A 13,187-nucleotide genomic window follows, 5' to 3' on the forward strand; every position below is an offset into this window, starting at 1 on the left:
ATTTTTTCTCTTATTAGTATTGATTGATCCATTGCCATTTGATCTTAACGGTTTAAAGGTCTCATTACAGCCACACGAATTATATCGAATGTTACATCACATGTAGGTAGAAATGCTATTAAGATTTAGGGAATACTATGGAATTGATTCTTTAACGTTACTGGCTCACAATTAAATATCACACTTTCTTCTGCTTATATAAGACTCGACTAAATCGTCCCTTTCCGTTTTCGAATCTCAGCGCGAAATTTTCTTTTTTTTGTTTTGCAATTTTTTACGTCGGTTACTACAATTTACAATATTTAAAAACATTACTGGTACTTGTGTGATCAAGCCTATGCTTTATAAATATTGAGTTTTACATAATTACTTTCATAATACCATTTTCATTTGACGTTTGGAATTTTAATAGCCCTATGAACAAACAAGCGTCCGGATATTGACCATATTTATTTTACTGACCGTACGTTTTTGGTTGGGATAACAAATGATACCTTTATATAATCATATCAGTTCTATCTTGATATATTTTTGATGTCGTTACTTGAAAAAGAACGTCGTATATTTTATTGTGTTTGCGAAGCGCTCACTTGTAAAATAATTTAGTTTACTGATTTTATTTCAAAAAATATTTTTCCGATCTGCGCGCTGTTTTTAAAGCGATATTTTAAACTGGCAACTTAAGATTGAAAGCGAATTTAATACCATTGAATCAAAAGAATTAAATCTACTTTTTCATTTTACACTTTTTCTCCTTACAACCTACTCGACTGCTCTTTTTTTTAAGTATTCTGCTATTTTTAGACTATTTTTGTTTATGCGGACTTCACATCGTTACAAATTAAGTCATGAATTTTGGCAAAACATTACAATTAAGTTATCTGGGTAAACAATAAACATAACAATTAAATGAAAGGTAACAGGTAACCCAAACCAGGAATTTTATTTATCTAGAAAAATAAATATTTTTAAATTTAAAAAGCCTGATAGTCTGGAATTTCAATAAAAAATGTTTTTTACGTAAAATGTGATATTTTTGTATATGCAATATCATAGTATATTGTATGTTGTAACTACAGCATTTATAAATTTATTGCCATTTACGATTTTTATAAATCGTGCGTTTGAATTTTGAGCTAATATTGGCTTAATCATTTACCTTATCAAATTTATATTAAAAACGACAAAGACAAATGAACATAAACCACACCTGGTCCTACTAGGCCAATATACACCATACTGTATAACATTAAAACAACTATAATTGTAAGGTTATAAGATTGACTCTATTGGTTAAAACGTTGTTGCTTTTTTCTTTATCGGAATGATACTTCATTGCCATAGAACATAACTTTAAAATAGTGGTAATATACAAATACAACTCAAGTATATAGCCGTCCTAACTAAAACATTCATTTACTCAGGATCTTAGGCTAGTAATGTGCTATTCTTTCTTATGCTGTAAAACAATATTGAGTAATTATTATTAATAAAAACAATAAAATTTAACCTACAACTAGTACAACAAAAAATATAACTTCTGTTTTGATTCGTAAAACTTGCTACAAAGTAATCATGTGTATTAACCTAAATATATTATTAACTCAGATTTCGTATTTAAACAAGGTATTTGCTTAGCTTTGTAAATGAAGTTGAGCGAAAAGTTATCATTATTACCAAATTCTCTGCAATTAAACACTCAACATAAACACACAATCTAATCATGATAAAACGAAAATCTTCACACGAGCGAGCGAAAGGAATTTTTGATTTACGCTTAAAGTAAATACGAGTAGTTATCTTAACTTGCGCCTGCTTTGATAGAGTGCTCGATTATCGGGCATTCTGCAACGGCTGACTTCGTTTCCGACTGACCGATTGGGTAAGCACACATATAATGAAACATCAGACAACTCTGTCTAACAAATCCTTTAAAAAAATAAAATGTTGATGGACTGGCCTATAGGGATTAGGAACGGATGCAAAAAACACTTAAAATTATATAAATCTGCACAAAACCACGTAAATCTTTCAGTAGAGAGAAAATTTAACCTTTTTGATAGATGACTAGTCGTAAACACTAAAACAATTTAAACTATTCAAAAATTCTGCCTGCTCAAATGGCTACTAGGCAATGTAATTTAAGATTTTAAAATGAATAAATTATGATGGATCAGAAGTAAATTCACACCACACCAGACTGCTGGAAAGAATAAATTCTTAAAATAAAACAACTTTCTCAATTTAAAATTGTTATCTTTTTATCTTAGGCCACACACATATACCTTGAATTTTAACACTTTTTAAAATTTAATAAAGCTGTCTTTTATATACGATAAATCTGCATAATAAAAACCAAACCCGTAAATTTGTCTATGTATACAAAATAAAAAAAAAACGTAAAATTGTCGTTTTAAAATTCCAGTTAAAGCTAACGATCAAAAGTGCAAAAAACGACCGGTCGCGAATCTAAAAATTCCTTTCGTTTTTATTGACTCCCACTTCAGCACCGTACCTGGTTAAAGTTTATTTGTCGATTGACGGTATTGAAAGACGTGCCTAATTATCCTTTCTATTCTCAATGGCCTAAAAGTTTCCTTATCCGTCGACAATTGGCGACCAAATATTGGCCTTCATTTATGAATGAACTCGATTTTAATTGAAAGGAAATGCTCTTGAAATCGATATCAACTGGCATGCGACGTTTTGGTAAGACGATATGACAAAATAAAACAACAAACGTATTTGATGTCGCTTTTTAATTTCTCGTATAAATAAAATTGGCCATGTGCTCACGTAGGCGAAATACCAGAGCGATTATTGTTATTTTTTTCCAGAAGACTTTATTATTTTAAACACATCAGCTAAACCATTCTGTTATCACCTCCTTTTAACTTTTAAGACAAATATATTTTTAATATTAAACATGTTCTTACTATTACTTCAAAAACAACGAAATTTTAATCCTGTGGTTAAGATTAAACTCACGTGTTCATCGTTTGCACTGGACAAATATTATAGTGAATTTCAACCAACTTTGAAACCACTTTATTCTCGAGTGAGTTCTGTTGTTTTAATACTGAGAAAACAAAAAGTGTGTATGGATATATGAGATAATAGAACAAAGTAAGCCCTAATCAGCGTTATTTTGGCAGCGAATTAAAATTTATTAGATCATTTCCCCTCTAATTGGTGATACCCAAAACAGAGAAAACTTCAATCGACCGAACCTAATTATCTTGCGAATAAAAATATTTTTCGGTATTGCTATTTTCGGGTATTATATTTAGATAATCAATAACCTTTTTAATAAGAAGACGTTGTGTTAATTGGGTACATGAGCCATCTGTGGACTTCTGGCGCAATGGCGAAAGTGCAACATTGGTGCGAATCGTACCCAAAACCGTTTGGCCTTTACCGCACTTTTTCGATATCTATTTTTACTAACGAACTTAGCATGAGCACAACCTAGTGACAGCCAAGCTGCTATAAAACATTTATTATACAATCAAGAAAAATAAAATTACCTTTTACTTAACTAATAAACATATTTTTATTTTTTCTGGTTATCTTACAGTTTGTTCTAATTAAAAAAATGTTTGCTTTAACTAGTGTTTACTTGCAACTGCTTTTAAATGACTGCTTTTCATTGCTAAATTCAGAAGAACAAAACACTATTTTTTGATAACAACTTATTACTAAACGTTTAGCAATATACGCATATTTAAGGTCATATTTAAAAAATATTTGTTGCTAAAGGTCTGTTTTTAATTGCCGAAGGCTAGTTGAAATCGGATCATCAAAAACCATCAACACCTGTAGCCTAAGCCACGTAAATTCAATTAACATATTATTATTGCAAAAACTAACACGAAATTCACTAATAATAAACTGATATAGCTTTATAACATAAACAAATTATAAGAAACTTTATTTTCTATCTTTGAAAATCTCTCTGCTCTAAACGTGGCTATAGCTAATCTATGTTACATTCCACAAGACTTGAAAAGCGATACGGATCAGGACACTGGACATTAAAACAATTCTTTCAAAGGTGGAGTTCTCTTTTATTTGCAAGACAGTGATTGATTGACTGTCTGGAATGTAAAACTGATATTCCGAGTTTAAACGATTAAGAGAAGTGCCGCTAATGCTATCAACAACGAGTGGTAGTAATTAGGGCAACGCTATGACCTCGTAGTATCAGTTTTTGTCCTAATTTGTGAACGACCTGACTCGCAGTTTTAACCTTAAGTTTAAACTTTAACAAATAACTCCCAAAATATCTTGGTATTTTTTAAAATTATTGATAACAAATACCCTGCATTTCTTATATTAATTTGGTGGTTGGAATTACTCTCTGCTTACGATCTTTTAAATTATTTTGGACCATTAAAGTAAAGGGATGCGAGAACCATAAAAGTAACAAGAGCAATATGCATTGATTGTCCATCGCGACTATAAAATTATAAATCAGGTAAGTGATTATAAAGTCAGAGTTATTGTAGATGTATACGTAGGATTGTAGTATAAAAGTAAAAATGAGAAATTTGACAACAACTGTAAAGATAAGATTTTGTTCAAAGACTGCAAACTATAGATTTCCAAGAATTTGATGCAAATAATAAAACAAAAAGTTTGAAATTTTTTTTTTTGTTTTTTTTATTGTTGTTTTAATATCATAGCCAAAAAACTACGGCATGTTTTTAAGAATACAATGTTTGTAGAATATATTTCAAAAAGAATTAAAAATATTCTTTTTAGGAGAACACAACCATTTTTGTATATTTTTTTCGTGAAGTTAAAGAAATAGAATACTCATACAAATACAGTAACCTTTTGTTGGTTTAATTATAAAATGACGTAATAAGAAAAAAAAAACCATTGCTATGAACTTTTGCTTTTTTACTTAATTATTAAAGAACTATTTTGTCTTCATTCATACTAAAAACAAAGTAATGAACTTTTTCAATTGTTTAGAGTTAGTTAAAATCCCTTAACAACATTGGCTATATCCCAGTTTGTTCTGGATGCCTTGGGTTGTTCTATCACCACTCCATTTTCAGTAACAACCGCAATTTCATGGCGGTTAAAAGACCGGGCATCTCGATAGTAAAGAACCTTTAAACATTGTTCAATCACATCCCGTGCCTCTTCTTCACTTAATTCCTCTTCACGATTCTCCATTGCCTTTCTCATTAAAGGTCTTGCCAGATGAGCTCCGAATCCGGATGCAACAGATTGATCTTGAAAACAAATTCCAATTTTATCAACAGTGCCAAGATATCCCTTGCCATCCTGAATACCAGCAACAGTAACTGTATTCCACAACGGATCAAATTTGCTCCGTCTGCGATACAAGACTCTGGTCATCCAGGACAAAACAGCTTTAGGTGACATTTGAAACCCATCATCCATAATCTGATCGTCAATCACCATTTGGTCAAGCTCAGATTTGATGTATTGGTAATCAGCATAATCACCAGCTGCGCTTAGTAAGGTTGTGTCATTTACTTTCATAATTCTTGATAAGTTTCGAAATCGTGCCATTGAACCATATGATCCTAAAGTATCAGCAGCAATGATTACTCCTCCATTAAACACCAGACCAAGTACGGAAGTCCCGGTAACACTTGGTTGAGAGGTCCTTTTTCTTTCATCAGAGGGTAAGTGGACATCGTAATCACACTTTCCAGGAAAGTTGTATAACATACCTGGTGATGGCCCACCTTGCCAAAATGAACTGAACATGTCATTCATTTTATTTGTTGTTTTAAGTCTAAATACCAAAAAATTAATAGAAAATTAAAAATAGAAATAAAATGAGTTCTAAATATAAAAAAGCTATCAATGAGACCTAGTGAGTGGTTACAAAAATATATATATATATTATATAAATAGCCTAACCAAAAAAAACATTTTTTGTATTTATTTATCAACTATTTGAATAATTTACGCAAAAAGTATAAATTTGTTTAAAAATGGCACAATAAAAACTGTTTGTCTGTTTTGACGTTTGTATACTGAAGCGTTTGTCAACTGTTTTGATTTTACTGCAAAGTTATATTGGATGCTAAGTGTTCACTTAATTTTGTCTTTAAGTTTTGTCTTTTCTTTAATAAGTGTCAATTATTAATATGTCTGCATGTTTAATAAACTAAAAAAAAGTCTTGACGGTTTGACTGTTGGTTTTGTATTTTTTGTGACCTGGAAAAATTTATTTAACTAACAAACTAAAAGCAATTTTTCGTTTTTCCGCCAGTCATTACCATTTACCAACCATTTACTAATCTATTAACTTTAATATAACACTTAATTTTGCATTTACAAACACAACTTCTTCGTTACAATCTAAAGAAATGTTAATAAAACGAGTTACAATTGCTAAGTCATATTTTCGAACGGCAAAAACTAACTGAACGCAATGCGTGCGTATCAAATACGGGAAAAAACTTTATCCTTAAAATCGTGTTGTTTTATAAATAGACTTTAAAAAAGTAGAAATTTCCTATATTAAGCATTTTACATTTAAAATTTAAGAACACAACATAATTATTTATTTTTTCTTTACGAATTAGAAGCATTTGCAATATCTGTAAAATTAAAAAAAACTGTAAATGTGTTTATTGAGTTGATAATAAAATATTTATTATAAAGCATAAAAAATCCTACTTATATGAATAGATTGACATCGCATAAAAATGCTTCCAAACATTCTTCTAACGTAAATTCTAAACTTTTTGTCATAAAACCCATATATTAGCGGGTTAAGCAACCTGTAAGAATAAATGTTGAATTAAAGTTAAACAAAAAAGCCCCCTGTACAACAGAAACCTTACATGAATTTTACGTTTTAACAGCATACTTACGCGCGTAACAAAAGTGTAGAAGAAATATAAAACGTTGGATCAGTCAATGTGGAACAAACCAAAATATCTCTAAAGACCAAAATTTGAAGAATTGCAAATGGAACTAGATTAAAAAGTAAATTAATTTAAAATTTTGAACACATTTTTAATTCATATCAAATATTTCAAAATTTTCAATATAAATAGCCTTACCTATGGAAATTGTAAAACCAAACAGCATAAACATTGTTATTTTTCTTAAATTATTTTCAACTTTTAAATGGCGATCAGATATAGATTGATGTCTTAATTTAAGCGAATTTTTTAACTTCTTTGAAGCTAAAATTGAACCCATAATAGTAAAAATGGTCTGCAATAAAAATAAAGTAAATGTTTTAGGTTTAATGGTATAGTGCCTCTTAGCTGAACTGCAAAGCTTAGGTAAAAAAGATGAACTTAACTTTCCTACCGATAATGCGTATGGAATGGTAAAAAATAGGATGACAGCTGTTATTGAAGCGGTGAAGTCATCACTTTTGTTATTTTCATCTGTTTGAAACTGAATGTTTACAAATGCAGGTAAATATTGAAATGTAGAAACCTGATATTGGTAGGTAAAATTTGAAGGAAACCAAGCTATAATATAAAAATTTAAGTTATAATATAAAAAGTTAACGCTAAACAAATTAAAAAAAGTGTTTTAGGTTTTTGAATTTACTAGGTGTTGTAGCGGCAATCGTTGCAATAACCCATATGCTAACATGTTGATATATTACAGTTCTAACTTGTAGTAATCGATAACGAAAAGGCCATTTGAGGGCAACAAAACGATGTATGCTTATATACATCACGTGAAAGATAGATGACGTCAAATAAAACAAAAACAGAAATCCTAAAAATATGGCAACTCCCGAATTTTTTGAGTTTAATGTGTAAAAAAATACTTCCATTCCAGTTGAGTTCTTAGACCAAATAGCATTTGTAGCACATATTATTAATTCAGTCACCGCTAAATAAATGTAAATGTAAGTTGTTGTGAACTTAAAAAGTCAAAAGACCAATTTAAGAGTTCAAAACACTTACCAGACAATCCATCTGAAATCGACAACGAGGCTTTTGAATAATCCATTTTAGTCCTCGATTTAGGATCAGATAAAAAAATAAAAGCAAATACAAGAAAATTGGACCATACTGTCAGTAGGCCAAGTATGATTACAATTCCAGTGAATAAGTTAATTCCAGGGACGCTTAATCAAAAAAAAGGTGAAGTTAATTTCTTTACTGTAAAACTTGAACAATGTTTACCTACCTACAGCCTTTACAGTTCGTATAAGTTACATTGTAACATTCCACAAAATAATTTGAACCACACGTCGGAGGGTACCCGCAAATTCCTGAAAAATTTCTACTTGCATTAAACTCCATTTTTACAAAACCACAAAAAAACGTAGACTAGCTGTACTTACAATTTACACTTAAAATAGATTCTAAAATATCATTTTAATTTACTTTTTAATACAAGACAAACATGTTTCCGGTGATGTCATATTTAGTCGTGTTGTTTAAAAAGTAAATTTATTAGTAAACAAAAATATTTAATTACCGTGATATGACTAACGATGCAATAAACAGTAATTAACAACAAACTTTAACTTCGTTTGTGAAGCCAATTTTGGTGATACAACAGTGATCCTTTAAAGAAAATTAGTATCTAAAGTTTAACCAAACCAACTCAAAGACATTTAGTTTAAGTAACAAACAACACATGGCCATCAAAAGTTACGGCCATCATTTTTAAACGCTGAGGTTAAGTACGTAGACTTTTTTCTGCATGTTTTTTTACCGCAAATCGGCTTTGGATTATTATAAAATTTACACGTTAACACACGAGATTGTAAATTCTTTGAGTTCAAGCGAAAGTAACAAAATATTATAACCAATTGTAAAAAAAGTGTTTTTTTTTAAAGTGGGCTTCTGACGCATACACAATAGATTAAAATATTAAGCCTTGTTCTAATACAAACAAGAGAGAAATCATGTTTGCATTGCGCCTCAACATGTTTGCTTTGTCCAAGGTTAATTTAAGAGTAGCAGGTTCTGTAAGTTTGAAAATCAAATGCACATAGAAAAACTTTAAGAAAACCATTTTTTTTCGTGCTGTATTTTGAAAAGTTCTTGTAGGGTATAACGACAGAATTTTTCAACCAAAAATAGATTACAATATGTAACTTTTATTCTATTGGTTTTACCAAACTTGGCAACATTTATGTTAATACTAGGTCCGGGTTATGTAAGTTTTATATAGCCTTGGTAAGGCTGCGTGGCCTCCCCTTTTATTGGGAATATTAAAAGCAATGTGTATTACAATCTGTCGAAACAAGATAAGGATATTAAAACTTGAGTTAACAGTAAAGCCACTGTTTTTCATTTTTCTTCAGCTGTTTGTGGTCTACTGGTAGTATTTTGTAGTCTATTGGTAATATAGTAGTATTATGGACAACCACCAATAAAGTATTTGCGTTTGTTAAAAAGGAGTTTTTTGCAGAATTTTTTTGCTTTAAACACAGTTTTTTGCAGTGATACTTATACTAGACATGTTATTTTAGACCGATTAAACGTGTTTTTTTACAATCAACAGTTTAGGTTTTTTAGATCCAAAGACAAGTAAAAACCAGAATGTCGTCTCAACTACAAATAGCTGTTATTGGAGCTGGTGTGATCGGCTTGTCAACGGCATATAAAATACAGCAAGATATCAAAGATGTCGGAATTACAATTTTTTACGCAGAAAAATCACCAAACACCACTTCAAATGTAGCAGGGGGGTTTATAATGCCTTACTGCTGTGGCGGAGAAAATATAAGTAGGTGGTATCAACAGACAATGTCTCAAATGGCAACTTTGCACAAACGTTCAGATGCTATGCAACTTGGGATTGCCCCTTTATCAGGTTATGATTTTGACGATGAACCACCTACTTTTGCCCCTAACAATATTCGACCCATCAAAGAAAATGAAAGGCAATTTCTAATTCCAACGGGTAAAGGGTGTGCAATAACATCTTGGACTTGTGATTGTAATCGCTATTTAAAATATCTTGAAAGTGAGTTTTTGCGTTTGGGTGGAAAAATGATTCAGAAAAAGATCAAAAACTTCGGGGAATTAAATTCGTATGACGTTATTATCAACTGCGCGGGAATCGGGGCAAAACAACTCACTAATGACGAAGAATTGACCCCTATCCGAGGTCAAGTTATAATTGTCAGAGCTCCTTGGATCAAAAATTTTGTTTTTACAAATGATTTTATTATTTTACCAAGAATTGACGACGTGGTTTTGGGGGGTACACCCCAAAAAGGAAATTATAATTTACATGTTGATCCCGTGGATAGTCAACAGATATGGAAAGGTTGTTGTAAACTTGAGCCCAACGTAAAATACAGCACAATTATTAGCGAAGAAGTTGGATTAAGGCCATACAGATCTACAGTCAGGCTTGAACTTGAAAAAGTGAACTTAGCTGGCAAAAACGTTGCTTTACTGCAAAATTATGGACATGGGGGAGCAGGTGTTTCTTTACATTGGGGTTGTGCATTAGATGCAAGTAATATGTTACAAAAATACTTGTTCGAAAAAACAAATCCTCATAAACTATAATTTTTTTGCTAATAAATATATATTGTACTTCTTTGAGCTTCGCTTGTCCCTTTCAGTGCGGTATAAAAGTCCTGTAAATACGTTATAAAATAGAAATCATTTATCAATGTCATTTTGATACAAAAAATAAGGAAATTGTTGAAAGTATGAACAGCATATTAACAGGGAAACGTAATCAAGCTAACCCTTGTCGTAAAAATATTTCAAAACTTAATATTGGGAATTTAGTAGGCTCACTTTTTTTGTAGATTTTGAAATAAGGTAAATTCAGTTAAGGAAACCATTGTAAAATAGGATTTAACTTTTGGTATAGTTTGTACACTATATATGTGTGCTTTGACGAATGTGAACATTTGATAGTAATACAGTTTTACTCACTACTTATAGTGAAACATGTTTTAATTAATGATAGACTTTGACTCGTATTGTTAATCGGTATTTGTTACAATATTTAAAGCCTAGGTTAGTTATTTTAACATGGTATGTATAGCCAACAACCGTTAAAATATAACATAACTTTATCAGAATTAAGTATAGCCACACTTTATTCTCAAATTTACATTAAAATCAACAGGCTAGGTTGATATTCCTTCTTTAATGCGCAAAGTTTAAAGCCATTTCTATAGACGCAATGAGCCATGACAATAACAACAAATGTGGTCAATCGTTATTTCAGTAAAAAAGGGAAAAGTGCTGTACAAGAATTAAAGGTGTTGCTGTAACAGATAAAAGTATTACTTACAACTTTTAAAAAGTAGGTAAAAAGATATGTATATCTCTGATACAAAACACAGACAGGTTTAAGCTAAAAACTTAGTTAAAAATTTCGTAGGATTTTTTGTAAACAACATAGCGCACTACAGTTTACAGCGAAAGTGTAATTGCTTAACGTTTTATTCATTCTCGCTAAAACGTAGAAGCAGTCCAGGCAAATATTTGCATACGTTTGTTACATATTAACGGAAATTTATTTAAATAAATTATAGGGTATATATCTTAGTATTCTCTACATTATAATGTATTATATTTTAAAACAAATTTTTGTATCCCAGTCAGTTATAGGTACTAGAAAATAACGAACAAAATTAAAGTTATTTAAAATTTTTAGTAATATTTGAACTCCCATTACCCTTCCCTAACTAGTACCATGTTTACAACAAAAAATCTAAAAAGGTCGTCTCAATTACAAATAGCTTTAATTGGAGCCGGTGTCATTGGCTTGTCAACGGCTTATAAAATACAGCAAGATATAAAAGATGCCGATATCACAATTTTTTATGCAGAAAAATCGCCTAACACCACTGCAGATATATCTGGTGGATTTCTATTGCCTTACTGTTGTAATGGGGAAGATATCAGCAGATGGTTTCAGCAAACAATGAACTTAATGAGCACTTTACACAAACGTCCTGACGCTTTACAACTTGGAATTGCTCCAATTTCAGGCTGTTTTTATGGAGACCAACCACCTTCTTCTGCCCCCAACAATATCAGAGATATTAATGAAAATGAGAGGCCATTTTTAACAATCAGTGAAAACGGGTATACGTTTACAACCTGGACTTGTGAATGCAAGCGTTTTTTAAAGTATCTTGAGAGCGAGTTTTTGGGTCGTGGTGGAAAAATGATTCAGAAAAAAATCAAAAACTTCGAGGAATTAAATTCGTATGACGTCATTATTAACTGTGCAGGAAATGGGGCCAAACAGCTCACTAATGACGTAGAATTGACCCCAATGCGAGGCCAAGTTATTATCGTTAAAGCCCCTTGGCTTAAGCAATTTGTGTTTAAAGAAAGGTTCTACATTCTACCAAGAGTTGACGATGTGATTTTGGGAGGTACAACCCAAAAAGGAAATTATAATTTACATGTTGATCCCGTGGATAGTCAACAGATATGGGAAGGTTGTTGTAAACTAGAACCCAGCGTAAAATACAGCACAATTGTTAGCGAAGAAGTTGGATTAAGGCCATACAGATCCAAAGTAAGGCTTGAACTTGAAAAAGTGAACTTAGCTGGCAAAAACGTTGCTTTACTGCATAATTATGGACATGGGGGAGCAGGTGTTTCTTTACATTGGGGTTGTGCATTAGATGCAAGTAATATGCTACAGAAATACTTGTTCGAAAAAAACCATTCCCATAAATTGTAACTCTATTTCTAATTACGTACTATTACTAATTTAATGTCCTTGTATAACTACTTAAATCTATTTTTTTATTAACCTTAGTAAACGTAAAGTTTGTATTTTTATCTTCGAAATAAATAATTATTATGGTTCGAAATCTTAGATTTCAAAACATATTGTTATTGTCAGTGTATTTATTATTGTTTTTATTCTTTCTAGTTAGAATTTTAAAATACGATAACTTCTGTTCTTTAAAATAAAAAGTTCTAAACTTTCAGTATGGATGTTATTATTCTAATGTGTCGCAAACTTTCTATTAACGACATTTAATTAGTTAGTGTATGTTAAAATGTATTAGAAGAGACGAGGCTCCCGTATAACTGAACTTCACAAAGCCGAAAAATGTTTTGTTCAAATGTCGATTGGAAAAAAGCAAAATTGTTCCGTTATAAAAACCACGCTAATTACTGCCTTAAGTTTTAGGCTCTTTTGTAAGATTGCTACAAATTAAAAAAGTCATTTTACCGGCAAAACAACGTACATAGAACGCGATC

General features: G+C 31.0%; 3 protein-coding genes across 3 annotated transcripts; 2 read left to right on the plus strand and 1 right to left on the minus strand.

Annotated features, from left to right (window-relative positions):
• Positions 1-4,666: 4,666 nt before the first annotated feature.
• On the minus strand, positions 4,667-5,823 carry LOC145750127 (proteasome subunit beta type-4-like). Its single transcript, XM_082566076.1, has one exon. The coding sequence runs from the start codon at positions 5,758-5,760 to the stop codon at positions 4,987-4,989; it is 774 nt and encodes a 257-aa protein (XP_082422202.1). The 5' UTR covers positions 5,761-5,823; the 3' UTR covers positions 4,667-4,986.
• A 3,113-nt stretch (positions 5,824-8,936) lies between these two features.
• Positions 8,937-10,505, plus strand: LOC145749834 (D-aspartate oxidase-like). Its single transcript, XM_082565701.1, has one exon. The coding sequence runs from the start codon at positions 9,525-9,527 to the stop codon at positions 10,503-10,505; it is 981 nt and encodes a 326-aa protein (XP_082421827.1). The 5' UTR covers positions 8,937-9,524.
• A 1,102-nt stretch (positions 10,506-11,607) lies between these two features.
• LOC145750613 (D-aspartate oxidase-like) lies at positions 11,608-12,725 on the plus strand. Its single transcript, XM_082566684.1, has one exon. It carries the CDS (start codon positions 11,653-11,655, stop codon positions 12,655-12,657), a length of 1,005 nt encoding a protein of 334 aa, XP_082422810.1. The 5' UTR covers positions 11,608-11,652; the 3' UTR covers positions 12,658-12,725.
• Positions 12,726-13,187: the final 462 nt, after the last annotated feature.

This window comes from Corella eumyota, chromosome 4 (assembly GCF_963082875.1).
Source record: "Corella eumyota chromosome 4, kaCorEumy4.1, whole genome shotgun sequence".
Lineage (NCBI taxonomy): Eukaryota > Metazoa > Chordata > Ascidiacea > Phlebobranchia > Corellidae > Corella > Corella eumyota.